Here is a 26,986-nt window from a genome sequence, read left to right on the forward strand (position 1 = left end):
GTTTATTGAGCAATTACCATGTGCTAAGTACTATTACTTACTATGAGCTTCAAGAGTATTATCTCCTTTAACCCCTAGCACGGTATGCCAGATGCTGTTTACAAGTGAGCAAACTAAGATCTAGAGTGGCTCGGTCACTTGCCCAAGCTCACACAGCTAACATGTGATGGAGTTGAGATTTGAACTGAGGTCATTCTGATCCCAGGGTGCCCTGTTCTCAAGTCCCCTCCTGTGAAAGTGCCGGCCTAGACCCAAGCTAGGAATAAGGAAGCAGTTTAAGAAATGCTAATGTCCTTCCTTCTCCAGTCCCCAGTAGGTGCCTCTGATCCCCTCTTGACCAGCACAGGCATCCTCTAGGCTGAGCATTCCAAACAGAGTTGCCGGATTTAGCAAATAAAAATAAAAATGCCCAGTTAAATTTGAATTTCAGATAAACAACAAATAACTTAAGTATATTTTGTGCAATTATTTCGTTAACATTTCCAACAAAAACACACCTTCTTTCCAACCCCCCTCCCCACCGCCAGCCGGGCCTTAGGAACAGGGTCAGGGGCTCCAGGTGGAATGCAAAGTGGGGAGGTGGAATTGAGCAGGCTAATAAAAGACAAGGGACAGAGAAGGATCCTTGGAGGAATTGGGTGCTGAGTGTCTGGTAAAGAAACAAGGATGTTCTTTGAAGGATTGAGATGAAGGTTTCTCCAACTTGACTCTCTCCCCAGACTTGTGGACCCCCTTAAAACCATGCTTTTCAGACTGGAAAAGATACCTAAAAGATTCAAGAAGGTATGCTAGGGAGTCCTTGAAGCCGCAGGTTAAACACAACACATTCCCTTTCTTGACTAGCAATTTTACTTGAGGATGTGGTAGGAAAACCATTATTTGATATTAAAACAAATAGGCATGTGATGGAGTAAGATGCAAACGGCAAGGAATGTTCAAGATAAAACCTGCGACTTAAAAGAAAGTTAAGGATGTTGTAAGCTAGTTTGCTCCAGATTCCCGAGGGAGGGGGCGCGATCAGCCTCCTCTGTTTTGTCGGGTTCTCCATGGAAACGGCTGAGAACTGCTGCGGGCAACCCCGGCGTCCGGGGCGCTGGGAACAACGCACCCCAGGCCTGCGCGGAGAGAGGGAGAAAGTGAAGCTGGGAGTTGCCACTCCCAGGGACTTGCTGGAATGCGGTTGGAGGGGGTGGGGGGGGCGAGCTGTGAGCGCGCTTGCTCCCAATCACGGGAGGAGGAGGAGGAGGCTGGAGGAGGAGGGCTGCCTTGAGGAAGTACACGAATGAAGTTGTGGAGCTGAGATTCCCCTCCATCGTGCCCACAGAGCCGAGAAGAGCCCGCGAGGCAGCCGGCCGCCCCTCCGCGGGGTGCCCTTTCCGGTGCAAGCGCCCGGCCCCCTCCCCTCGCCCGCCCGGCGCCCTGCCCGCCTGGTCCAGCCGGAGCCATGGGGCCGGAGCCGCAGTGAGCACCATGGAGCTGGCGGCCTGGTGCCGCTGGGGGCTCCTCCTCGCCCTCCTGCCCTCCGGAGCCGCGGGCACTCAAGGTGGGTCTGGGCTGGGGAGGGCAGGGAGCGGCGACGGGACCCTGCCGCCTGGGACCCTCGCCGAAATCCCCGGGCAGGCGGAGGCACCAACCGAGATTCCCGACCCGAAGTTTCGGGCAGTCCAGGAGCTCAGAGCCGCCGGCCCTCGGCACGGAAGGACTAGAGAAGGTGGGGCAGGGGGGCGATTACACCCGGAGCCGCTCTAGATGTCCCATTCAAGGGACCGGCGTTTGCAGACTCCGCGACGGCTCCGGAACTTGTCAAAAAGTTCTCTGAAATTGTTCAGAAAGTTTCCCTCAAAGGGTGAATTGCACGGTGTGTGGGTGTGTGTGTGTTCGTTCTCCCCTTTCTTGAGCCCCTCAAGGTCCTCTCTCAAAGCCTTTCCAGTTGGCAGCCTCCGCCTCCAGACTGGACTGGGCTGGATTCCTGGGGGTCCCTTCTGCCCGGCCCCCTCCCCGCCCCCTTTCGGTCGAGTTAGTTACTCCAGCTTCAGCAGCGTCGGGGTGTGGAGGGGGGAGGTGGGGAAAGCAACCTGTCCAGCCGGAGCCGGGGAGCAGAGGCTGGGCGGTCGGACTTCAGAGTTGCCTCACGCTGGAGTCTGGGATGGGGGAAGGGGGAGACGTTTGTTTTGAACAAGTTTCTTTAGGGGCCGACTTCGGGGACTGTGCGCTTTGTGACATTTGGAGGGCATGGGCCTCGGAGGGGTGGTGGTGGGTTTCCTGGTCTGGGGACATAAAGTGGGAGAGCTCTGAGGGAGGGATTCCTGGGCAGGTGGAGGGAGGAGGGAGAATAAGGAATAGGACCAGATGCGGGTAGGTCCTGCCTTTTCCTGCGTTCTGGGTGTGGGGAAGGGTGCTGGGGGCGGTGGCAGTGTGTGTCTTGCCCCATCTGTCCATAACGAATAAAGCTCACTTTCGCTGGAGATACACTCTGGCCAGGTGCTGTGCATGTTTTGCCTGTGTTCCCTCCTTTAAGCTTCAGAACAATCCTCTAAGAGAAGTTCTGCTAACTAGTGTTCCCCTTTTCCAGAAATATGAAGACCTGGGCTTAAAGAGGTTAAGTAGCAGCAAGTGTGATAAATCCCAGATTGGACCTCAGGCAGTGGGAACCCCAACCACACCTTTGAAATAACGATATCCATCTACTTCGAACACTGGAGAACCCTGCTCCCTGCATCACCCAGTTGTGGGCAAGACCGAATGAGAATGGGTTCTGTAGTGGGTGGTCTCCATGGGTCAGAGAGTCCAGAGAAGGAGGGGGTGTCAGTCTGTCCGTGTGTTGCACGAGGGTCCCTCTGTCAGAGCTTTGCTGTATTATCTGAGTGGCGTCTATGTGAGGGTGTTCTTGAGTTGTGTGGTCTGTGTGTTTGTGTGTCTGAGCTTTGTGTGGCCAAACAGCCATCTCCCTGCTGAACTCTGCCCTCTCAAGGAACTCCCTTAAGATCTGCTGTAAACAGCAGGAGGTGGCCCCATGCCTTCTCTCTGAGAAAGGAGCCTCCCCTTCCCTTCCCTGTTTCCCAAGCGGGCGTCTTCACCCTTGACCTTCTGCTGAGAAGAGAGAGGCCCAGCTGGGCTGTCAGCCTGAGCTGCTGCCCTCCTCACCTGAGCCTGGGAGTTGAGCAGGTGGAGAGTGGCCAGCTTGCTGCAGTGCTGGGATCTGAGGGGTCGGTTCTCCCGCCCCCATGACTGATGACTGGGGGCCCCTCGTGTATCCCTCACCCCTGGGCCAGCACCTCCGGGTACAGAGAGAAATGTTGGGTGTGTTGTGCAGGGGATTGGCTAAAATGGCAGGGCCCCACCCAGCTGCCTCTAACACTCCCTGTATATGTCCGCGCTGAGGGCTGGGGCAGGAATGTGGGGGAAAAGGAGATGGAGAAAGCTCAGAGGGTTGGGATTTCCTTTTCTTAGAGGTCAAGGTTTTGTAAAGTGCAGCAAACACATCTTTGCAGAGCTCAGTTTAATTCCCAAATAATTCTCCCAACAACCTCCTTTTTTTTTTTTTTTTGCTATACTTAGGAAAAGTAACCTCATTTTAATGTTCATAACAAAAATAATTGAAAAGAGGATCAACTGCAAAAAGAGAAAATATATTGTATTACAAAGTCAAATACAAAGCACTCTTCATTTTCTCTTGGTTTGGAATTACCCAGGCTCCGACTGTATGAACTTCTCTTGCTTTAACTTTTTAAAAAAAGTACCACGTACTTTCTGTATGCTATGTTCTTACCCATTACAGTTTCATTTCATCTCTGCAACAATCCTATAGGTGCACAAATGAGAAAACTGAAGTTCAAAGAAATGGAGTGTTTTATCCAAGGCTTCACAGTGACCCAATAATGTCCAGGGCATTTTTTGGTTCCAATGAGGAGACGTTAAGAATTGGTCAGTCTTATCCATTTGACAGGAATGCGTTAAGCAGAGCCTCAGGGACAGTCAGGTGGCTAGACTTGGGTAGAGGTGCTATTCTGTTATTCAAGTGAGTGACCTCCCTTATCTAGGCTTTAGAAAATGAGAGTGAGCTGGCTCCCTCTCCAGGTTCCCTCTTGGCTTTGGAGCCCTCTCCTTCCTTGTCCAGGCCATGTCTGCCTTCCTCTTGAGCCCTCTAGTGTGGCAGGGGACTGAGGGCAGGAGCGGGGCAGAGGCCAGGGGAACCTACAGGGCTGTGGGTGAGGGAGACAGTTGGAGTAGTGTGGGGCTGGGGCTGGGGGACTGGGGAAGGACCAGGATACTTGTGTCTGTCCCTGGGTGCTGGGATGATCTAGAAAGTGATCACCCTCCCTTCCTTGTGAGAAGCCCTTCTGGGGTGACACTCTCATCTCCTGCCAGGCCTCCTCTCCTCCCCTGCCCTGGAAAGAAAGCCTAGGGAGGGCAAGGGGTGTGTGCTCTGTTAAGGACTAGGAGCATTATTATAGCCAATGTTTGTGTTGCCCCAGCTCTGTTTACAAAGCCTTGTCACGTTTACAGACTGTTTCTGGATTCATTATCTCATTTAACTCTCATTTAATTTCTCTGCAGAGAATAAGAGTTGTTATTGTGTTATTATCCCCTCCTTACAGCCAAGTTCAGGTTGGTAAATATTCTAGGAGTGTCTACTAAGTCACAGGCACTCTTGGGCATAGAGGTGAATCTGATTTGGCCTTTACTCTTGAGGTCCAGGGATTTAGTCAAGGTCACAGTAAGCGACCCATTTAGGGTTCTGGACTAATGATCTGAGCCCGGTTCCCAGTCTGAAATATGGGGTGTGTGTGGTGAGTGAGTCCTGGTGTCACTAGAATGGGCTCTGGCCCTGTGGGTCTGGGGGAGATGAGCTTTGGGGAGCAGGTAGTGTTCATGGAAATCAAAGGAAGTGTTGGCTTTCATGCTGGTGGGCAAGAGAAGCCGCTGGGGCTGAAGTTCAAAAAAATGGGGGAAGCTGCTGGGAAAGAGAGAATCTACCTGAGAGCACCCCGGAGCTGGGACCAAGCCCTGCCCACTGATGTCCAGCCAGAGGGACATGGGGACCGAGACCAGCCTCTGAGCAGAGGACTGGATGCTGTGACTTCAACTGGTCCCTTTTGGTTTGGAGACTCTTGATTGGACTTCATTTATTTTTAATCCATTCATTCATCCTGAAAACATGTATGAGGGGCTCTCTGTGTGCCCTGCCTGGACTCTGGGCTGGTTCTGCCTCATATCGACTTTGCCCCGGAGATCTGGAGGTTTGGGCTCCTGAGAGGCAGGTGTTCTGGAGACAGCTCTTCTGTGTGGAATAGGATCTCCTTCCCTCCAAGAAAATCAACTGGGACAGAGTGGATATGGGGACCACGGTGAGGACTGGGGAGGGGAGATGAGTGAGGAGATGGAGGATGGGAGGGAGGTCTGGAGGGCCCTGGTGAAGGGGAGGGAGGTGGAGGTAGGGGAGGTGTCCAGACTCTTTCTTGGCTTCATGTCAGGTTGGGGGTTATTAGCATGAAAGCCTCCAGCTCCCTGGAGTAAGTTCTCAGAGCCCCAACTTTTATCATCTGTTGCAAACACTTAGTCTTAATCAGATTCGAATCAGACTCAAAACAGCCACAAACTTACTCTTGGGGCGGGGCTACTACTCTTTCTGCTCCTCCCGCCCAGCCCAACTCAGCCACTCTGCCCGCCCCCCCCCCCCCAGCCTGTAATGTAATCAGTGGCATCAACAGACCTGGTGTGTATTTACCTTTGCACAGGGTGTGGGGTGGGGTGTGTGTGCAGTCAGGCCTAGTGGAAGGAATGTGGGAGCTAATGTTGGGCAGACTCAAGTTCAAATCCTGCCTCTCTTGCTCACAAGCTTTCTGATCTTGGGAGAATAACCCCTGTCAGCCTCAGTTTCCTTTTTTTGCAAAATTGGGGTTAGAGTCCCAGCCTCTGGAGTACTAGGCTCCACCCAGAGGTCCTGCCTGGCACACAGTAGGCGCTCAGTTGATGTGGTTGCCCCCAGTGTTGCCGTTGTTGTTTTCCCATTGCCTGGCTACCGCAGCTGGTGTCCCTTAGAGGCGGCAGAGGGCTGCGGGGGGTGGAGACCGGCTCCAGCCCCAGCTCTGCTGGTCTCCGTCCCGGGCCTGGGCCAGGGCCTTGGGGTCTGGGCCTGGAGACAGCTGTGCCTACAAAGCAGCTGAAGCAGCCGAGGCCGGGGGAGGTCCTGGCAGCGGGCGTTATTTTGGGCCTGGCCTGCCACCCCCAGCTCTTGTTTCTCTTGGGAATCTGGGGAGGGGGGAGGGCTTGAGTTCTATTTCTGGGCCCTCCCCTTCCTCCATTTTTGCTTCCTTTCCTATCTGGCCAGGGGGTAGGAACAGAGACCACTCTGGGAGTTCCTGGGAGGCTGCCAGCTCATGGCCATTGGCTCAGGCCAGAACCCTGGTGGCTTGTCCCACCAGCCTTTCCCCCGGCTTCTGGAGGCAGGGGGTCTCACTTATTACCCCCTAGGATCTGATGTTAGGCTCCAAGTTGCTGGGAGACAAGGACCCCTAGTCTCAGACCTCGAAGTCAGCCACTGTGCTGTCCCCCTGAACCTGCACGTAGTCTAGGAGGTAGAGTGGGGACCAGCAGGAGTCCCGGGCAGCTCAGGCACCTGTGGACCTCGTCTCTGGGGGTGCCCTCCTCCCACCTCCCCCGGCACACCCTCCTAGGCAAGACGCACCAGGTGATTCATCTTCTCACCGGAGCAGAAAAACGGGTTCAACTGGGCACTTTAATCTCCCCCCTGCTGGCAGGCATGTTGCCAGCTGCTGCCCAGAGTGCCCCCTTACCAAGGGTAGTTTGCCCCCCTTACAGTATCTCTGGGCTTCGTGGTCTCAGAGACACCCGGCCAGGGTAGCGGTGGGCCAGGGGGCAGTTCATCTTGATGCCCCTTGGCTGATGGCTGGCACTGGGCAGGTACACAGGACTGACATAGTGCCCTTGTGGCAGGAGTTTCTGCCAGCTGGTTCTGGAGTCTTGCCCTGAGGAGGTGGCAAGGATGAGGTACCAGCGTAGGAGTAGGCACCGCTCTGGCCCAGCACCTGCAGCCCGGGTCCGGATGCCCAGAGTTGTGGTCTAATGCTTCTTTTCTCTGCCTGGGGGAATTCCAGAGTCCCTGCAGTGACCAGGCCCCTGGGGGTCCCCATGCCCCAGCTATGACTCCAGCTGACCCTCTCCCCACTTTCTGGGTGGCATTGAGGGGGTAGGTATCCCTTGCCAGGAAGTAGGCATGTGGGTGGCATTGGAATGGGGTAGGGAGAATGCCCTGAGTTTGTTTGCCTGGGAGACGGGCAGGGGGTATCCAGAGGATTCATGATTCATCCTCGCCTCTCTTGGGGGATTTTTACCCGTTGGCCCTGAGTCGTGCCTTTGGGACAAAGGAAAGCTTTCTTTGCCAGTCAGCACCCTGGATCGGGCAGGCAAGCTCCCTAGGACTGGCACAGTGGAGGCCCCCTCAGGATAAGCAGGCTGGGCCAGGTCAGGGGAGGCTCTCCCCAATTTCCTTCCTCTTTCCAAACCTGCAGATTTTTTTTTTTGCTGTTACACATTCTGCAGGTACAAGGGACATGGGAGGAGGGGTCCTTGCATTGTGCTTTCTTGCTGTCTGAGATGGCGTGACTCTGGGGGAGTGAGTGGCAGAAGTGGCCAGGTTGGAGAAGCTCACTGGGCAGTGCCCTCTGACCCATCTTCTCTCTCTGGACAGTGTGCACCGGCACGGACATGAAGCTGCGGCTCCCAGCCAGTCCCGAGACCCACCTGGACATGCTCCGCTACCTCTACCAGGGCTGTCAGGTGGTACAGGGTAACCTGGAGCTCACCTACCTGCCCGCTAACGCCAGCCTCTCCTTCCTGCAGGTGAGGCCCATAGTCAACCCAGCCAGGCCCTGCTTCCTGCTGGACTGAGCCCTCTGCTTGCAGATGGGTAGTAGAAGAGGGCTCTCCTCCCTGTACTTCCTCTTTTGCTGTGGCTCCTCAGCTGGGAAGTCCTTTCTTATGCCTAACCCCTATCCGTTCTACTGCAAGACCAGTTGACTCCCTCTCCATAATGTGGGTGGCCATGGACATCCCTGGGTGGAATGCATCTGTTTCTCTCCTCAGTTTTTTGCTCTCTTGCCAGCATGATCACCTGCCCTTGTCCAACTGCCCCAGCCTGTTCCTCTGCTTCCTGGAGTAATACAAGGACTGGTGAATTCTAGGTTCAGTTCTGCCACTGACAAGCCATGCGAATGTGGTCCAGGCATCACTGGAACTCACTTTCCCTATCTGCATATTGGGAACAATAGGCATGCTTGGACTCCCCCCTGGGGAGCTCATTTTGAAGGTCAAATAGATCAAATGGGAAATGTATGTGAAAGGTTCAGGAGCAGGAGGGAGAATGGAAAGCAGCCTCTGGGTTGTGTCCATGGCGCCCTGGAGTGGGGCCACATGTGCAGTGCTTAATCTGCGAAATCACAGACATCATCTCCTCCAGAACTTTCCTTTTCCAGATGAAGAATCTGAGGTGCAGAGATGGTGGGGCACTTGCTCAATTTACAGAGTGCTCGCCTGACCATTTTCTTTCTTGATCCAACTAGGATCTAGTCCGGGGAGGTGGGGGTCTCCATTTTATGCCTGAGGGATCAGGACTGCTCAGTGGATGGGGGCCTTGCCCAAGATCCTCAAGCACAGGGTAACCTTGAGGCGGCCTTGGCGGGGGTGATAGTGGTGTTACAGGGTCCAGGCCTGCCTCAGCCCTCCCCTACCCTGTCCCCTCCCAGGATATCCAGGAGGTGCAGGGCTACGTCCTCATCGCTCACAACCAGGTGAGTCGGGTCCCACTGCAGAGGCTGCGAATCGTGCGAGGCACCCAGCTCTTTGAGGACAACTACGCCCTGGCTGTGCTGGACAATGCAGACCTTCTGGAAAGTGCCACCCCTGCTGTAGGGGCCACCCCAGGAGGGCTACAGGAACTGCAGCTGCGAAGCCTCACAGGTGGTCATCATTATCACTGAAACTTTCTGCTGCTTATTGAGAGCTGACCAGGGCTGCTGCTGGCCATGGGGAGTCTTTGTGTGAATCAAAAGTGGGGTCCCTTTTCTGGATGGGTGCAGTTGGAGCTAGGGAAGTCACCCTTGTGAAGACTCAAAAAAGATTTCTTTTCTCAGGAAGTGACAGCTTGTGCCAGCCCACATAGTTTGATAATTAGGCCGGGTTCTTGCCCACTTCATGGTTGAGTACACATGTACAGTGAACAACCTGTGCCACTGTACACAGCAGCCCTGGAGCTGACAGTGTCCCAAACTCTGTGTGCTAGGTACTTTGCATGCGTGATCCCATTTCAGTTGTGCTGTAATCTTGCAAGGGAAGCATCAATATTATTCTCATTTTACAGATGAGAAAAACGGAGGTTTACAGAGGATGTGACTTGCTTAAGGTTACGCAGTTAGTATTGGCGAGGCCGGGTTTCACATTCATTTAGCCGCTAAGCAATGTGCACAGAGTAGAGGTGGGAGGAGAGGAGAGAGTGACAGGGACAACACACTCCTTCCTGGATCTCTACTTGTGCACGTGTGTTGAAGGTGGTATTGGCGGGGCTAAAAGATGCTGAAGGCGTCTTCTCTGCTCTCAGAGGAACGTAGGGCTTGGTTAAGAGGGCTGCTTCCCTTGTAGAAGGCGGGCGGGCCCCAAGATGAAAGTTAGGGAAAGAAGCCCCTGATTGTTGCTCGTCCCACAGAGATCCTGAAGGGAGGGGTCCTGATCCAGCGAAACCCCCAGCTTTGCTACCAGGACACGATTTTGTGGAAGGACATCTTCCACAAGAACAACCAGCCGGCCCTCATGCTGATAGACACCAACCGCTCGCGGGACTGTAAGCCACGCCCCCCGCCCCCCCTCCCCCGGCAGCTGCCTCTTTCTCATGCAGCCCACCCACTCCAAGTCCTGGCTTGCTCCCCGCCCCACTCTGCCGCCCTCCGCCGCCGTTTCCTCTTTCTCTGTGTCTCTCCATCTTTGTGGTTTTCTGTCCTATCTCATTCTAGATTGTGCCTCTGTTTTTGATTTTTTTTAATTTTATCTTCTTGGTGGTGGTGGTGGTGGGGAGGTAATTAGGTTTACTTCTTTATTTTTAGAGGAGGTACTGGGGATTGAATCCAGGACTTCATGCATGCTAAGCATGCGCTCTACCACTTGGGCTATACCATCCTCCTATTTGTTTATTTTAAGGCAGGTACTGGAGATCGAACCCAGGACCTTGTGCATGCTAGGCACGCACTCTACCACTGAGCTATATACCCTCTCCAGCACCACCCTCGCCGTGCCTCTGATTTTTGGAGTCCTCTTTTCCCGTCCGAGTCTCTCCCTCTTCCTCGCTGTGCATTCTGTCTCCTGGCCTTTGTTGCTCTCACTGTCTTTCTGTTTCTTTCCCCAGGCCCACCCTGTTCTCCAGCTTGTAAAGCTTCCCACTGCTGGGGAGAAAGTTCCGAGGACTGTCAGAGCTGTGAGTCATGGGGGGGCCAGGGGCTGGGTGGAATAAAGATGACATGGGAAGGGGGTGCCAGACTTCGGCATCTTCCCAGGGACAGGTGATCTCCCCAGAAGGTGATGCTGGTGAGAGTCTGGGGCCTGGGTTCCCGCCCAGCCCTCATCCCACCCCCTCATCCCACCCTTTTCCTGACAGTGACAGGAACCGTCTGTGCCAGTGGCTGTGCCCGCTGTAAGGGTCCGCAGCCCACTGACTGCTGCCATGAGCAGTGTGCTGCCGGCTGCACGGGCCCCAAGCACTCTGACTGCCTGGTACGTGCCCCCTGAGCCCCAGCCCTCGGGGTGCAAAGGGTGGGGCATCCCACCTGGTGCTATCCTGTGGACCCTGGCACATCAGGGCAAAACAGCCCAGTGCCCACCAGCTGCCTGTCCCCTAGGCCTGCCTCCACTTCAACCACAGCGGCATCTGTGAGCTGCATTGCCCGGCTCTGGTCACCTACAACACGGACACCTTCGAGTCCATGCCCAACCCCGAGGGCCGTTATACCTTTGGTGCCAGCTGTGTGACCGCCTGTCCTTGTGAGTGCCAGGGAGAAACGTAGTTTGAGCAGTTTTGCTGGGGAGCTTGGTTTATGTCAATGGGAACATGCTGTGAGTACTGTCTGCCCCTGGCCTTGGAGAGCTGGTGATGACAGTTCGTGATGCGCTGACTTGTTCCTTCAACAGCTGTGGCGCACGTGGCAAAAGAGTGGCAGCTAAGAGCCAGGCTCAGGAGCCAGATTGCCTGGGTTTGAGACCCAGCTCTGCTACTTACTAGTCATGTGACCTACTTTCTGTGTCTTGGTGTCCTCATCTGTTAAATGGAAGCTAAAATAATCCCATCATCATAAGGTGCTTATAAAGTTTGAATGAATTAATATTTGTAAAGCTCTTACAGCTGTGCTCAGAAGATATTAAGCACCCCTAAATGTTCATTTTTATTCTATGGTGTAGATAGATCAGAGTTTTATTTACCAGCTCCCTTCTTTACTGATGGGCATTTAGAGACTGGCCTCAGACCTGGGGACCTCTTTTCTCCTCTCACTGGAGACAGGAGTGGGCTCTTGGGTCCTGGTCGTACCCTCCCCACGATGGGTGAGAGTACAGAGTGTAGAGCCAGGCCATTTGGGCTCAGATCCTGGCTCCTCCACTTACTAGCACAATGACTGAGTAATTTAAAGAAAACTCTGCTCTAGGCTGTTGTGAGGAGGAGGTGGGTATCCAGGGCTCAGGTATGTTGTAAGGGCACCCCAGTACTGGTCAATATCATACTTATTGTGCTAGCTGGGCATAGTGACACAGCTCAAGGTGGGGCATGAACACATGATCCTGATCTCCTCAGACAACTACCTGTCTACGGACGTGGGATCCTGCACTCTGGTTTGTCCCCTGAACAACCAAGAGGTGACAGCCGAGGATGGAACCCAGCGATGTGAGAAGTGCAGCAAGCCCTGTGCCCGAGGTACCCACTGGCCACCCCTTGAGCCAGGCTGCAGTTCCTGTTGCCCTACCTAGCCCACTGTCCCACCCTTCCTCAGACCCTCCCGGGACCCAGTCTTTTTCTCCCACTGACTCTACCCTGGCCCTCCCTCCCTAGACCAGTCCCACAAGTTCCCCTGTGTCTCCTGCCAATGTGGGGAGGGAGGATGTGGCTCCAGGATGGGACTGTGGACAGGACCCAGGAGTTCGAATTCCTGGTGCTCCTTGTGGAGGCTGAGATGGGCCCCCTCCCCCCCCTCCCCACAGTGTGCTATGGTCTGGGCATGGAACACCTGCGGGAGGTGAGGGCAGTCACCAGTGCCAATATCCAGGAGTTTACCGGCTGCAAGAAGATCTTTGGGAGCCTGGCATTTCTGCCAGAGAGCTTTGAAGGGTAAGGATACTGGTAGTTAAGGGTGGGCACACAGCCTGAGGCAGCATCAGGGCAGTCACTGAACTCTGAGCACCCCGAAGTGGGGATGGCGGGAGACAGAGGTGGAAAGGTGGGAGGCCAGGAGTGCAAAGGAAGCAAGTGGAAGACCAGAGGAAGCAGAGACTTTTGGGGGGGATTCTCATAAATACCATGTTATCCATGAACATGCACTTGTATGGGGGTCAAGCTATCCGGATAAAGTAAAATTCTTAGTGAGTTCATAGTAGTTTTATTCATAATTTCCCCAAATTGGAAATCATGCAAATGTATGTCAAGAGATAAATAATATATAAAAAAAGATAAACAAGTTCCTACTGTATAGCACAAGGAACTATATTCAATACCTTGTGATAACCTATAATGGAAAAGAATCTGAAAAAGAATATATATATGTATGACTGAATCACTTTGCTATATACCAGAAACTAACACAACATTGTAGATCAACTCTGCTGTAATTAAGAAAAGTTTCCATCAGAGAGATTTAAAAAAAGCTGAATGAATAAATACAGTTGACCCGTGGACATCACAGATTTGAACTGTGCAGGTCCAATTAAATGCAGAGTTTTTTCAATAAGTATGTACTGCAGTATTGGACAATTTGGGATTGGTTGAATCCGGAACCGTGGATACAGAGGGCTGACTGTGAATTTATACTTGGATTTTCGGCTGTGTGGTGGGGTCGGCACCCTTAACCCAGGTGTTGTTCAAGGGTCAACTGTAAAAGGTGGTGTGTCCATACAATGAAATTCTCAGCAATAAAAGGAACAGACTACTGATATACAGAAAAACACGAATGTGTCTCAGAAACATTCTGTTGAGTGAAATAAGCCAAACAAGAGAGAGTCCACACTGTAAGATTCCCTTTGCTGTAGAACAGGCAAAACCACTCTGTGGTGAGAGAAATCAGAACAGTGTTTGCGCCAGCCTGGAAAAGGACACAATGAAAATGATAGAAATGATGGAAAGTGATAGAAATGTTCTGTATATCAGTTGGGGTGGTGGATGTGTGAGTGAATGCATTTGACAAAACTCATCAAACTGTACACCAAAAATCTGTGCAATTTGTTGTATGTGAATTATACTTCAATAAAATGTATTTAAAAAAGGAGGGGGTGGGGGAGTGTAGCTTAGCAGTAGAGTTTGTGCTTGGCATGCATGAGGTCCTGGGTTCAATCCCCCATGCCTCTGAGAAGGGAAAAAATAATAATAATAAAATAAATATTTTAAAAGGAGAAAATTCCCTTCAACACTTCCTCCAACTCTACTCCCCTTTCCAGAGGAGACCACTGGAAAGTTTGTGTGTGTCCTAGACCATTAATCCATACGTAGATACACACGCACAGAGAAACATAGTTTTAGTTATTTGATGGGGAGGGGTTGATTTAAAATGGGAGCATGTTGTGAGTACCGTCTGCCTTGGCTTTGGAGAGCTGGTCATGACAGTTCATTCATGTCCACTGCTTTGTTCTTTCAACAGCTATAGAGCAGGTGGTAGTGAAGAGTAGCAGCTAAGAGCCTAGGTTGCCTCGGCTCAAGACCCAGCTTTACCACTTGCTAGTCATGTGGCCTTCTTGCTGTGCCTCAGTTTCCTCGTTGGTTAAATGGGGGCAAAAATAGTCCCACTCTCTTAAGGTGGTTATAAAGTTTGAATGAGTTAATATTTGTAAAGCTTTTACAGCTGTGCCCAGCAGATGCTACGTGCTCTTAAATGTTAGTTTTTGTCTACTGTCTGGATAGGTCAGGGTTATATTTAACAGCTCTCCTGTTTACTGATGGGTATTTAGGTCTTTAATTTTTCAAAATTTAAATTTTAAATTTTAAAATTTAAATATTTAAAAAATTTTTAGGTTTTTTAAATTTTGGCTCTAACAGTTCTGCCTTCTACATGCCTTTGGGAACAGGGACCAGTGTCTCTCTAGGCCACATTCCTAGAAGTAGGGTTTCTAGATCAAAGGATATAAATACTGTTTTGACAGATCCTGCCAAACTAGGGCCTGGGCTTTGAAGCTCAGGATGGGAGCAGCCGGGCTTGATGGGCAAAGGGTTTAAGTGGAAGGGAGGTTGGGGAGGGTGGCAGGGCCAGCTCGGGAGTCATGCCACCCACTTCTTGTCCCTATTGACTCCTCTCCTAATCCTCCTTCTAGGGACCCAGCCTCCAACACTGGCCCCCTCCAGCCTGAGCAGCTCAGAGTGTTTGAGTCTCTGGAGGAGATCACAGGTGGGCTCTGCCTCTGAATCCTGCTCTGATGGGGCTGAGGGTCCTCGTCCTGTCCCCACACCCCTAGCCTCATCTGTGCCTGCAGGTTACCTGTACATCTCAGCATGGCCAGACAGCCTGCCTGACCTCAGTGTCTTCCAGAACCTGCGAGTAATCCGGGGACGAATTCTGCATGAGTGAGCACCGGGGGAGGGGGGCCTGATGGGGGAGGAGCTGTCCCAGGAGGCCTGGGAAAAGCTTTGGGTGTGGGGGTTTGGAGGGGGAAGCTTCCTGTTCCCCAGGGACTCCAGCAGCAACTTTTCCATGGGAGTTTATAGTGTGTGCGGGGGACAGGAGGAAGGCGAGGGCAGCCTTCGTTGACTGGGGAGGGTCAGCAGTGCACCGCCCCTGCATTTGAGCACTCCTCCTCCCACAGGGGTGCCTACTCGCTGACCCTGCAAGGGCTGGGCATCAGCTGGCTGGGGCTGCGCTCACTGCGGGAACTGGGCAGTGGGCTGGCCCTCATCCACCGCAACGCCCACCTCTGCTTCGTACACACGGTGCCCTGGGACCAGCTCTTCCGGAACCCCCACCAGGCCCTGCTCCACAGTGCTAACCGGCCAGAGGATGAGTGCGGTAAGACAGGGAGCCCAGCACCGCACGCTCCCTGTCTGCCCGCACACGGGATGCCCATGGGCCCCTGGCAGCAGCAGTCTGGGACTTCCTCATGCATGTGTCTGCCTTTCCCTGGTGCACCATTCTTGACACAGTTCTGGCTGGCCCGACCTCTTGGCATGGCTTCTAGCTGGGTCCTGCCTTGGCATCCCTCCCTTCCCTTTCCTCTCTGTTCCTGGACCGCCAGAATGCTCCTCTCCCAGCTTTGCTCAGCACCTATCCCCACCTTTCCAGCCCAGAGTGATTCCCACAGATGCTTTCCCTGGCTCACTTGGACCTGGAGCCTCCCTTAAGAGTCCCCTCTGACCCCTTCCTCCTCACTGCAGTGGGCAAGGGCCTGACCTGCCACTCGCTGTGTGCCCATGGGCATTGCTGGGGTCCGGGACCCACCCAGTGTGTCAACTGCAGCCAGTTCCTTCGGGGTCAGGAGTGCGTGGAGGAATGCCGAGTACTGCAGGGGTACGTGGGGCGGAGGAGGGGGCGGCTGGAGCAAGGCACAGGGGCTCCTTCCAGACCCCTTCACCAGCCGTCTTCCCCTCAGGGTCCCCCGGGAGTACGTGAAGGACAGGCACTGTCTGCCGTGCCACCCCGAGTGTCAGCCCCAGAACGGCTCGGTGACCTGCTCTGGCTCGGTGAGGTGCTGGTGGGCCCAGAGCTGAGTGAAGGGAAATAGGGTGGGGCTGGGGGTGCTGCTAGGGGGACCTGACCAAGTCTGGTAAAATATATCCCCGAGGAGGGCTCCAAGCTCAGAGTTGAACAGTAGGAGGGTGGAAGGAGGCTGGGGTGCTGGGGAATCGTGGACCCTGAGGCCCTCCAGACCATGAGAAGGGCCCAGGGAAGCCTGCGCTCTTGGCTGTGGCTATGCCTGGGTGGTTAGACCTGGGGGCTCAGGCATCAGATCACCTGGATTCAACTCCAACCTTGGCCCCACTTCCAACCTTGGTTTGCTCATTCGTAAAATGAATAATATACTAGTACCTACCACACTGGGATGCAGTAAGAATTAACTTAAAATAGGGTTTGGCACAGTGCCTAAGCACAGGAAAAACATTTTTAAAAATAGTTACTATTATTACTTGCTGTTATACCTTAGGTAATAACCCGTCCCCCACCCTCACCCTCCCCTACCCTCCCTTACCCTCCCCCCTCCCCCGTCACCAGGCCAGGGATCAGGCTTTGGGGAGCTGGGCGCGGAACAGGGGCAGCAGACTCAGCGGGTCTGGGGCTGTCCCAGGAGCAAGGTGACAAATGCTACTGGGCGGCTGGGAAGCACAAAGGGGACCCAAGGGCCTGATCCTGCTGCCCTGGGGGGGTCGGTGCCAGCCCCCCACAAGCCCTTCCTCCCCTCCTCAGGAGGCTGACCAGTGTGTGGCTTGCACCCACTACAAGGATCCTCCATTCTGCGTGGCTCGCTGCCCCAGTGGTGTGAAGCCTGACCTCTCGTTCATGCCCATCTGGAAGTTCCCAGATGAGGAGGGCACGTGCCAGCCGTGCCCCATCAACTGCACCCACTCGTGAGTCTGAGGGGCTTTTCCACAGAAAGAAGGGCTTCATTCCAGGAGCCTCTCTGGGGCTTCTATTGTAAAAGTGGGACAACTCTGCTTTTACTTAACCTGAGACCCTTACTTTTTTATATCTTTTTTTTTTTTCTGATCACAAAAGTGACACATGTTAAAATTTTTTAAATTAAACTGTGAAAGATAAATGAATAGTGTTAGCAATTCTATCCCACTGTTAATAATTTGCAATATTTTTCCTCCAGCTTTTTTATTGGTGCACATGCTAATGTATATATATTATTATTATAACAAATACAATCTGTTTATGTATTATTATTCTCCAGTTCTCATCTGTGCACATTCTAGTATGTATTTCTTTTTTTACCAAAATGGGATCATAGACCACACATATTGTTTGCAAATTGCTTTTCCTCACTCAACATTGCAATTTTTCTTGCAGTGTTTTTCTACCCATTTTTTTCACTTAGTTATCTTTAATTACACGTGGAACACATGCATACATTCTTGTGACACACATTTTCAGCAGTATCAAAGTATAAACATCATAAAGCAGATGTGCCCTTTCATCCACTTCCCCACCCACCCAGGCCCTCCCTTCCCTGCAGAGAACCACCAGCTCACTCCGGTGTGTGCATCCTTCCAGACTTTTCTCTACACATTTACATCAGTGTATTTTACATTTATGTTAGGTTGAGTCCTATAACATTGCTGTTTTTGCAAGTCAAAAATGACCGAGAAATGACAATTTCATCAAGCTCATCTATTTTTGAACAATTTCGTCTAACTCATATATAATCAGTTTTGGGTTTTGTGTGTGTGTGTATCTTTTAATGTAAATGGGATTGTCCTCTACATTTTGTTCTACACTTTGATCCCCTGCTCTCCCCCCACCCGTTAAGTATCTTGGCAGTCCTTTCTTGTGAGTACACATGGATCTCACCTCTTTTTTTTTTTAAACTACTCAGTCTACAACATGGATGTAGTATTACTCAACCACGTCCCTGTTTGAGGGATATTGATTGAGCTTGTTTCCTTTATTTTTTTAGATTTATTTATTGCAGTCTGTTGCACTTGAGCTCCATGTATAAGTAAGCATCTTGTACATGTCCCGTAGTGTGTAGGTACTGGCATTTTTAGAGTCTGTCCTGAGAGATGGAACTGCTGGGTCACAGTATTGCCGAACTGTCCTCTGCAGAGGTTGTGCCCAATTACTACCCTGGCATCCTTTACAGAGGGAATGGCCAAACTTTTTGGATTTGATGCTCCTTTGGGTGCCCCCCACTTCCTACTCACCACAGGGAGATGTGGGGGAGCAGGGGATGCAGGTTTGCAGACTGGAGAAGGACTCCCCTGTGGGGTGAGAGACCTTGAGCCCAGTTTCTGCCTTTGTCAAATAGGGATAATAAACCCAGCCACACCCACCTCCGGGAATACTGTGTGGCTGGAGTGAGTGCAGGAGGTGGTTCCCAGCCTTGTTGACGAAACTCTCTCCCCTGCAGCTGTGTGGACCTGGATGACAAGGGCTGCCCCGCTGAGCAGAGAGCCAGGTCAGCCTGGTCCCCAGGACTCATCCCACATTGCCCTGGGTGGTCACCACTGCAGAGAGGGGGTCTCCTGACATGATACATGTCCCTCCCCAGCCCATTCTTCCCGTACTGATCCTCTTTTCAATTAGCTTCAACCAGTGGGTGGAGGACCTGCTCGGGATGCTTGGGGGGCAGGGAACAGGAAAAGATGGCGAAGACACCCAGCACCTCCCCAGCTACCCCCTCGAGTAGCCATGTGTCTCGTCAGGAACACAGGCAGTGTTAATCCAAGGCACATTGAAAAGAGAGCTCGCAGCTGTGGCACTAAGGATGGGATGATGAATTCTTAACTGGGGGCAGGGGGAGGCTTCAAGGAGGAGGTGGCATGTGAGCCAGGTCTTGAAAGAGGGTCACTTGTATTAGGAGGAAAGCAACTGGGCAGCATGGCGAGAGAGGGGTCAGGAAAGTCTAGGATGTGTTTGATGAAGGTTCTGCTGTGGTGGGCTGCTGAGTAAGCAGAGAGGGAGTAAGGGGTAAAGTCTGAGTCAGGTCAGGGCACAGGATCTCCTCACCATTAGGCCACAGGCCCTATGACGTCCATCACTGCCATCATTGGACTTGATTTCTGGGCAGCAGGGTGTTTTGGGAAGGACTTTGGGGAGAAAAAGAGATTGGAGTAGGTCCTCGGTAAGCATTTGTCCATGAAACAAACACTCACTAGAGGTCTGTGATGTGCTAGCCCTTGGTTAAGCAAGGGAGGGGGACAAGGAAGACAAGGACGTAGGGCTAGCACCAAGGAGCTCCATCTATCCCAGGAAGAGTTGAGTCTTGAAAGATCTCATGCAGAAATAGTGGTCCAGGCAGAAGAAATAGGCTGGGAAGTGCATACATCATGACCTATAGTGAAAAGTTTGGCTAGGCTATCAGAATCACTGGGTGCAGGTGCCTGGGCCCCACCCTGTACCACAATCAGAATCTCTGAGGGTGGGGCTCCAGACTTTTGCATATTAACAAGCTCCCTAGTGATTTTTGTGAGGAAGTTTGAAAATCAAGGGCTAGAGCCATGGGCAAGAGCGGAGACAACTTGGAGATGTGGGTGGAGACTGTTTTGAATACAGCAAGGAGTTTGGACTTTATTCTGGAGGTAGCAAGTAGCCAACGGATGTCTTAGAGTAGGTAAAACAGGATGGGAGCCTGTGGGTCATCCTTCCAACTTCCCTTTCCAAATACCAGTGACCTTCATGCCCCTCCATGGGACCCCCTTCGTCCCTCCTGCCCCAGACTGGTCCCCAATCCCTGACCCTGGCTCATGCCCCTAGCCCTGTGACGTCCATCATTGCCGCTGTGGTGGGCATTCTGCTGGCCGTAGTCATGGGGCTGGTCTTCGGCATCCTAATTAAGCGAAGGCGGCAGAAGATCCGGAAGTACACGATGCGGAGGCTGCTGCAGGAAACCGAGGTGAGGCGGTCTGAGGGCTTTTCTGTCGCCCTGGGGTCTGCGGCGCAGTCGGCGCCACTGACGCACCACCCCCTCACCCCAGCTGGTGGAGCCCCTGACCCCAAGCGGAGCGATGCCCAATCAAGCTCAGATGCGGATCTTGAAAGAGACGGAGCTGAGGAAGGTGAAGGTGCTTGGATCCGGAGCTTTCGGCACAGTCTACAAGGTCAGGGGTGGGGCCAAAGTCCCGGGGTGGGCGGTCCCGGAGGATGCATCAAGGTGTGGCCGAGGGTTTTGCTGGGGAAGACAGCAGCTACAGAGGCTGGAATAAGGGGAACTGGAGTGGCGAGTGGGCTGAAATAGAGCGGTTGTTGCTAAATAATGGGGTTGGCCTAAGGATGGGGAGGGGTATTGGGAGCACAAGCAACGACCCCCTGGACGACTGCAAGTTGGATCTGGCCGGCCCTCTGCCTACTCACATCTTCCTCTCTGCAGGGCATCTGGATCCCTGATGGGGAAAATGTGAAAATCCCAGTGGCCATCAAAGTGTTGAGGGAAAACACATCCCCCAAAGCCAACAAAGAAATCTTGGATGTAAGCTCTTCCACCCTATCCAGCTGGGAGTACAGGGGGCACCTCCTGGCTACAGGTCTGGGCTCTTGTCTCTGGGGGTTTTGGGAGACACTTTGGGTTTTTGTTTGTTTTTGTATTTTGGTGGGGGGAGTAGTTAGGTTTACTTATTTATTTATTTATTAGAGGAGGTACTGGGGATTGAACCCAGGACCTTGTGTATGGTAGGCATGTGCTCTACCACTTGAGCTACACCCTCCCCTGGAGATACTTTGTGATTTCCCAAACCTCTACTCTTTTTGTTTGTTTATTTTGGAGGTGGAGGTAATTGGGTTTATTTATTTATTTTTAAAGGAGATACTGGGGATTGAACTCAGGATCTCGTGCAAGCTAAGCACACACTACCACTGAGCTATACCCTCCCCCACCAAACCTCTACTCTTAACTTCCCTGGGCCATGGTTCTGGTTTGTGATGAATGGGTTGGATCGGGTGAGGGTCCCCAGGCATGCCTCAGTCCTTGTGAGGGGTATATGATGGTTGGAGGTTAGTGGTTTCCCATACCCTCTCGGTGTGTACCCTTGCTCCCAGGAAGCATATGTGATGGCTGGAGTAGGCTCCCCATATGTGTCCCGCCTCCTGGGCATTTGCCTGACATCCACGGTGCAGCTGGTGACACAGCTCATGCCCTACGGCTGCCTCCTGGACCACGTCCGAGAACACCGCGGGCGCCTGGGCTCCCAGGACCTGTTGAACTGGTGTGTGCAGATTGCCAAGGTATGCACTTGAGTGACCTGCACTCTGCAAGTGCCCTTGGGAGCAAGCCTCTGTCTCCATTTAGGGCTAGGATGGGGAGGTTTCCTGGGAGAGTTTTGGCAGAGCGAGGTCCACGCAGATGCCTCTGATCCCAGGGGATGAGCTACTTGGAGGATGTGCGGCTTGTGCACAGGGACCTGGCTGCCCGCAATGTGCTGGTCAAGAGTCCCAACCACGTCAAGATTACAGACTTTGGGCTGGCTCGGCTACTGGACATTGATGAGACGGAGTACCACGCAGATGGGGGCAAGGTTAGAGGAGGGGGCAGAGTGAAGCAGGGTGGAGTGGGGTCTGGCTTCTGGGAGAACTCAGAATGCCCATCTCCCTGGTTTGAGGACTTCTTTCTCTGCTCTCCCAGGTGCCCATCAAGTGGATGGCATTGGAGTCCATTCTCCGCCGGCGGTTCACCCACCAGAGTGATGTGTGGAGCTATGGTGTGTGACAGGGTGGGTTGGGAGGGTGGACAAGGAGCCATGGCCCTGGGGGGATGTGGGTGGAAGGATGAGAGCTGGGATGGGGTGAGTTAATGAAGACGCTGTATCATGAATGTGGGAGGGAAGGAAGGGGCTGCCAGTGCTTCAATCTGCCTAGGTCTATATGCTTCCCAGGGATGGGGGAAGACTGGTATCCTGCCCCTTGGCACTGCATCTCTCCCGTCCTTCCCTCATGGTGCCAGGCTCTTGGGCAAAGCCTCTGGGGCTCAGTACACTAAAGCTCCCTCTGGCCCCCCTGCCTCTTAACCCCATCTCTGCCTCAGGTGTGACTGTGTGGGAGCTGATGACTTTTGGGGCCAAACCTTATGATGGAATCCCAGCCCGGGAGATCCCTGACCTGCTGGAGAAGGGGGAACGGCTGCCCCAGCCCCCCATCTGCACCATTGATGTCTACATGATCATGGTCAAATGTGCGTGGCTAAGCCATGTGGGCTGCTTGGAGGAGGAGTGGGAGGGTCAAGGCACCTACAAAGGGCATGGGAGGGGGCCAAGAGCAGGATGTACTTGGACCCCAGGGCTCTGATATGGTTAACGGAGCCTCAAAAGCATCTCACTTCCCTTTTACAGTACCAGTCCAGAGGCGCTATCAAGGACCAGCTAGAAAGAGACTTATGTGCAAAATAAAAAGGGGAAACTAGTAGAGATTCTCAAAGGTTCTGGCTCAGGACCTGGTCTGGTACCTCTCCTCTACCACCTAAGGGCTTTGGACTCTAGTAACTGGGGTGGTCTAGACCGGGGTAGGGGTGGAGGGGTGAGGGTGCACACAGGCTGGAGCCAGAACTGAGATGCTGAGCTCCCTCCCGCCCCCAGGTTGGATGATTGACTCTGAATGTCGGCCGAGGTTCCGGGAATTGGTGGCCGAATTCTCCCGCATGGCCAGGGACCCCCAGCGTTTTGTGGTCATCCAGGTACTGGGCCTTTCCACCCCATCCCTGCCAGTGCTAAGAGCACTTTCCCGCGGAGGGAGGAAAGGGAGACGATTCCTGGATCCCAGGCCTCAGAGCCCGGCCGTTGCTGGACTTGGCACACCTCTTGCCCTCCTTGAGCCTCCCTTAGGAGGCTGCACGCTGGGCTGGAGAGAGGCTGCCATACTGTCTCCCTCCTCCCCAGAATGAGGACTTGGGCCCTGCCAGCCCTTTGGACAGCACCTTCTACCGCTCACTGCTGGAGGATGACGACATGGGGGATCTGGTGGATGCTGAGGAGTACCTAGTACCCCAGCAGGGCTTCTTCTGCCCAGACCCTGCCCTGGGCGCTGGGGGCACAGCCCACCGCAGGCACCGCAGCACATCCACCAGGGTCAGTGCCCCCGTCACACTGTGGTGGGTGTGTTTTGTTACCTCCCCCAACCCCAGTGGACTAGGGTCCCTCTCTCTGATGTCCCCCCAACCATCACCTCTCATGGAGGAGACCCCATTATATCTAAAAAGGATTCCTACAGCTTCCCAAGTGTGACCCTATTCTCTCCACGGTGACTATGTCATACCCCAGAGGTGACTTCTGTTTATCTCCTGTGACCCTGTCAGTTCCCATGGGGTCTCCATCCCAGATCATGAGTGATTCCCATTATGACCTTCTCTCTGTCCTCAGAGTGGCGGTGGTGAGCTGATGCTGGGGCTGGAGCCCTCTGAGGAGGAGCCCCCCAAGTCTCCACTGGCACCTTCAGAAGGGGCTGGCTCTGATGTATTTGACGGCGACTTGGGAATGGGGGCAGCCAAGGGGCTACAGACCCTCCCCCAGCATGACTCCAGCCCTCTACAGCGGTACAGTGAGGACCCCACAGGACCCCTGCCTCCTGAGACCGATGGCTACGTTGCCCCTCTGACCTGCAGCCCCCAACCCGGTATGGAGTCCAGGCCCGAGATGAGAGGCTGGGAGGTGGGAGTTGGAGGTACTCGGTCCAGGGTCCACTGTGGGGGCAGCGGTAATAGTCAGGACACGTGGTTTCCTTCCCCAACAAGCTTCCTTTTCTTGTCCTTTCAGAATACGTGAACCAGCCAGAGGTTCGACCACAGCCACCCTCACCCCTAGAGGGTCCTCTGCCTCCTTCTCGACCTGCTGGTGCCACTCTGGAAAGGCCCAAGACTCTTTCCCCAGGGAAGAATGGCGTTGTCAAAGACGTTTTTGCCTTTGGGGCTGCTGTGGAGAACCCTGAGTACTTGGCACCCCAAGGCAGGGCTGCCCCTCAGTCTCGCCCTTCTCCAGCCTTCAGCCCAGCCTTTGACAACCTCTATTACTGGGACCAGGACCCATCAGAGCGGGGCGCTCCACCCAGCACCTTTGAAGGGACCCCTACAGCAGAGAACCCCGAGTACCTGGGTCTGGACGCTCCAGTATGAGCCAAAAGGCCAGGTCTGCTGAGGCTCTGCTGAACCCTCAGGGTGTGTGGAAGGCCTGACTTCTGGCCCGTGTCGGGGACAAGGCAGGGAGAGGGCCCTTGGACCACATCCAGGGGAGCCTGCCATGCCAGGAGTCTTCCTTCCTACTCCAATTCCTGGGTGGCTGAGAGTGGTTCAGCCTGGTTGGAAGAGGGGGCAGCACTGGGAGTCTTGATTAACTTTGGAGCCCTGCCTGCCCCAGCAAACTCTAGGGCCCACTGGATGCCACAGCCACAGTCTCCTTCTCTGAGGGAGCAGCTCAGCCTGATTGTCGTCTTCCAGATCCTTGGCACTGAAGGACTTAGGGGAGCTGGGCCCAGGAGGGGACGAGGCCCCACGGTGGGTGTCTAGGAGCCAGAGCAACCCATTTGGAGACTGTCCTGAGACTGCTGCCCCTGGGAAGAAGGGAGCAGCAGCAGCGCCCAGATCCAGCCCTTGTACAGAGTGCTTTTTTGGTTTTGTTTTTACTTATGTTTTTTTGTTTGTTTTTTTAAGATGAAATAAGGACTCGGTGGAGAGTGGGTACTGTGGAAGGGGGGGATCCCTGGGGTTGAGGGAGGCATGTCCCTTCTCCGTACCCACTTTCTCCATTTGCAAATATATTTTAGAAAACAGCTGGGTACCAGCCTATATCTGGGGGTGGCTCTAAGCCGTCCCATTACCGCTTACCTCCTAACTTACATTTAATTAATTCATCTTTCCTGGAGGGATTGGCTAAGAATCTTCAGGAAGCTTGAATAAGGAGCCTGCTTCCAGTTTCCTGGCTTTTGGGTTGGGGGGAAACTCAAGAGTTGGGATTCTGATCTGAGAGCCCTCTGATGACCAGATCATTCTTCCTTAGGAAAAATGAACTTCTAAGGCCACCCATGAAAAGGGGGGTAATTTCTTCCCTGTGGGTAGAGGGAGTTGGGGAATGATAGAGGAAAGACGAGGCAGCACCTACTGTGTGACTCATTTTCCTTGCCTTGGCTATGAGAGAAGAGATCATTGAATTAGGGGCAGCTATCCAGAAAAAGCCCACCCAGCCAGCACAGTCACAGTGGTATAAAGGCTAGGCTGGCCTCTGTACCCCTCTCCCCTCGCCCCACAGTGCCAGACTGGACAAAAAACACACAAGAGCAGGCACAGTGTTTGTAGTGCCACTTTATTGCCAATAGCTGACATTGCCTGGGGCCAGTGGAAAATAAATTAGAATTATGGTAACATCTGACAGGTATGGCTAAGCTGGAGAGGGGAGCAGACTTTTGTGGGCACTGATCCTGGGAAAGGGGTATAAGGTGGCTGTGGAAATGTCCATGGAGAGGGTCTCTCTTCCACCCCCAAGACCACAGAAGCATCTATTCCTTCCTAGTACCCAAAGGGGTGAAGTGGAGGCCAGGGCCTCTTAGCTACCAGGAGCTAAGTGAGGTGAAACAGGCAGTGGGGAGCCCTCAGCAGGACCAAAGAGGCACCAAGGCTTGGATCCCATAAGAGAGCAGAAACCCAGAATCACGTGTAGTCACAGGATGACGCAGGGAGGGCGGCTATTGGTGATCTTTTCTAGGGGTTCTCCGTTACTGGCTCTTCGGATGGCCTCAATGAGCTGAAGGGCAGAGACGGGGAAAGGGGTGATGCATTCGTTGTAGGGACAGAGTGAACCAGGGGTCTTCCCAGCATTGCAAGTACTCACATCTTTCTCATAAGGAAAGCCTCCATTCTCCAGCTTAGAGAACACCAGCTGTCCATTGATCTCGATCTCAAAGGCCCCTGGTATTAAATAAACCGATGAGTGAACTGTGTACTGAGAACAGGCAAAAGTTAGGGGAGGCCCTTCAAAGAGGGGCCCTCCCCACTCCTTAGTCCTAACAGTTAGCCTCCCTGTCCCTCACGGGCCCCAACAGAGACTCCAAGCCATTTCCCAACCCTGGGTCAAGCCAAAGGAACCTAAGGAAGGCGTCACCTGTGTGTCCTTCCTTTGAACAGCCTCATAACTCAAAAAGGCTCCCTCCCCTCCAACCCTACACTTCAGTCTCACCTGTTTTTCCCGACAGGCTTCATCTGTGAACCCCCTTAACTATGGAAGGGGACTCAAGTTGGCTGGACATTTTACTGCATGCCAGACTGCTGGACACTATATAAAGCAGCCAATGCCAGAGTTAGAAAGTGGTAGAGTTGGGATTTATAACACTGACTCAGGTGTTCTGCGGCCTCACCTGTGCCCCCCAGGCGCGACTCGATCTCAATGCCAGGATACTGCTCCTTCACGGCACTGGCCAGCTCCAGGTAGGTCGCCTCGAAGCCACAGGGTTCACTAGGGAGAAGATACCTGGAGTCCGCCTGGGTTTCCGCGAAGGTGCCTCCGGTAGACCCACCCTCGTCCAGCCCGGATCCCCCCACTGGCCGGAGCCGCTCACCAGTACTCAACAACGATGCGGACCCCACTGCCCGGTTCGATCTCCCCAGGAGGGGGCGCTAAGGACGTCGGTCCGGTCTCCCCACTCATTGCTGTCGGCTCCCCACAGCCGCTGCTTCCGGGTGTGACGTGTCACGCCGCGGGCACGTGACGGGGCGGGGCAGCGCGTTACGTCCGGGCGTTCCTGCAGAGGGCGGCTGCTGCTGCGTTTTTACCGTACCTCCAGCTGGAGGGCTCGGGTTGGGCGGATGGGTCCAGAGCACTATCCCTGGCCTGGGATATCTCAGAGCGCCGGACTCGCTCCGCACCCGGTGTTGGCTGGAGTTCACGGTCATATTTAATCTAGTGAAATGTCTTAGACTGCAAAGCGCTTTTCCAGTTTACAGAAGGGAGAGAGAGTGAGGCAAGCAGACCCAGGGCCTGGGGTTGGCTGATGGTATGGAATAGTTGCCATTTCTCACTAACATGCTGATGGCATTTTATTTTATTTATGTTTTATTTCTTTAATGGAGGCAGTGGGGATTGAACCTAGGACCTCATGCATGCTAAGCGTGGGCTCTA

General features: G+C 53.5%; 2 protein-coding genes across 2 annotated transcripts; one reads left to right on the forward strand and one right to left on the reverse strand.

Annotated features, from left to right (window-relative positions):
- Positions 1 to 1,221: 1,221 nt before the first annotated feature.
- ERBB2 (erb-b2 receptor tyrosine kinase 2) lies at positions 1,222 to 24,647 on the forward strand. Its single transcript, XM_031468198.2, has 27 exons — positions 1,222 to 1,543; positions 7,712 to 7,863; positions 8,766 to 8,979; positions 9,722 to 9,856; positions 10,415 to 10,483; positions 10,664 to 10,779; positions 10,905 to 11,046; positions 11,849 to 11,968; positions 12,253 to 12,379; positions 14,566 to 14,639; positions 14,725 to 14,815; positions 15,055 to 15,254; positions 15,620 to 15,752; positions 15,835 to 15,925; positions 16,647 to 16,807; positions 18,313 to 18,360; positions 19,659 to 19,797; positions 19,880 to 20,002; positions 20,272 to 20,370; positions 20,937 to 21,122; positions 21,257 to 21,412; positions 21,520 to 21,595; positions 21,919 to 22,065; positions 22,466 to 22,563; positions 22,766 to 22,954; positions 23,246 to 23,498; positions 23,639 to 24,647. Exons 1-27 carry the CDS (start codon positions 1,471 to 1,473, stop codon positions 23,992 to 23,994), a joined length of 3,768 nt encoding a protein of 1,255 aa, XP_031324058.1. The 5' UTR covers positions 1,222 to 1,470; the 3' UTR covers positions 23,995 to 24,647.
- Positions 24,648 to 25,161: 514 nt separating this feature from the next.
- On the reverse strand, positions 25,162 to 26,557 carry MIEN1 (migration and invasion enhancer 1). Its single transcript, XM_010991820.3, has 4 exons — positions 26,427 to 26,557; positions 26,226 to 26,323; positions 25,703 to 25,779; positions 25,162 to 25,615 (listed from the first exon to the last, which is right to left on the reverse strand). Exons 1-4 carry the CDS (start codon positions 26,513 to 26,515, stop codon positions 25,532 to 25,534), a joined length of 348 nt encoding a protein of 115 aa, XP_010990122.2. The 5' UTR covers positions 26,516 to 26,557; the 3' UTR covers positions 25,162 to 25,531.
- Positions 26,558 to 26,986: the final 429 nt, after the last annotated feature.

The sequence above is a fragment of the Camelus dromedarius genome, chromosome 16 (assembly GCF_036321535.1).
Source record: "Camelus dromedarius isolate mCamDro1 chromosome 16, mCamDro1.pat, whole genome shotgun sequence".
NCBI classification, from domain to species: domain Eukaryota; kingdom Metazoa; phylum Chordata; class Mammalia; order Artiodactyla; family Camelidae; genus Camelus; species Camelus dromedarius.

Bases quoted from the DNA above. Each gene is read 5' to 3' on its own strand.
- ERBB2 (XM_031468198.2), top strand. From the start codon at position 1,471: ATGGAGCTGGCGGCCTGGTGCCGCTGGGGGCTCCTCCTCGCCCTCCTG. The intron at 10,780-10,904 runs GTACGTGCCCCC...CCTGTCCCCTAG, and splicing joins CCAAGCACTCTGACTGCCTG to GCCTGCCTCCACTTCAACCA. The intron at 14,640-14,724 runs GTGGGCTCTGCC...CTGTGCCTGCAG, and splicing joins GTCTCTGGAGGAGATCACAG to GTTACCTGTACATCTCAGCA.
- MIEN1 (XM_010991820.3), bottom strand. From the start codon at position 26,515: ATGAGTGGGGAGACCGGACCGACGTCCTTAGCGCCCCCTCCTGGGGAG. The intron at 26,324-26,426 runs GTGAGCGGCTCC...TCTTCTCCCTAG, and splicing joins CGCATCGTTGTTGAGTACTG to TGAACCCTGTGGCTTCGAGG. The intron at 25,780-26,225 runs GTGAGGCCGCAG...ATTTAATACCAG, and splicing joins GTCGCGCCTGGGGGGCACAG to GGGCCTTTGAGATCGAGATC.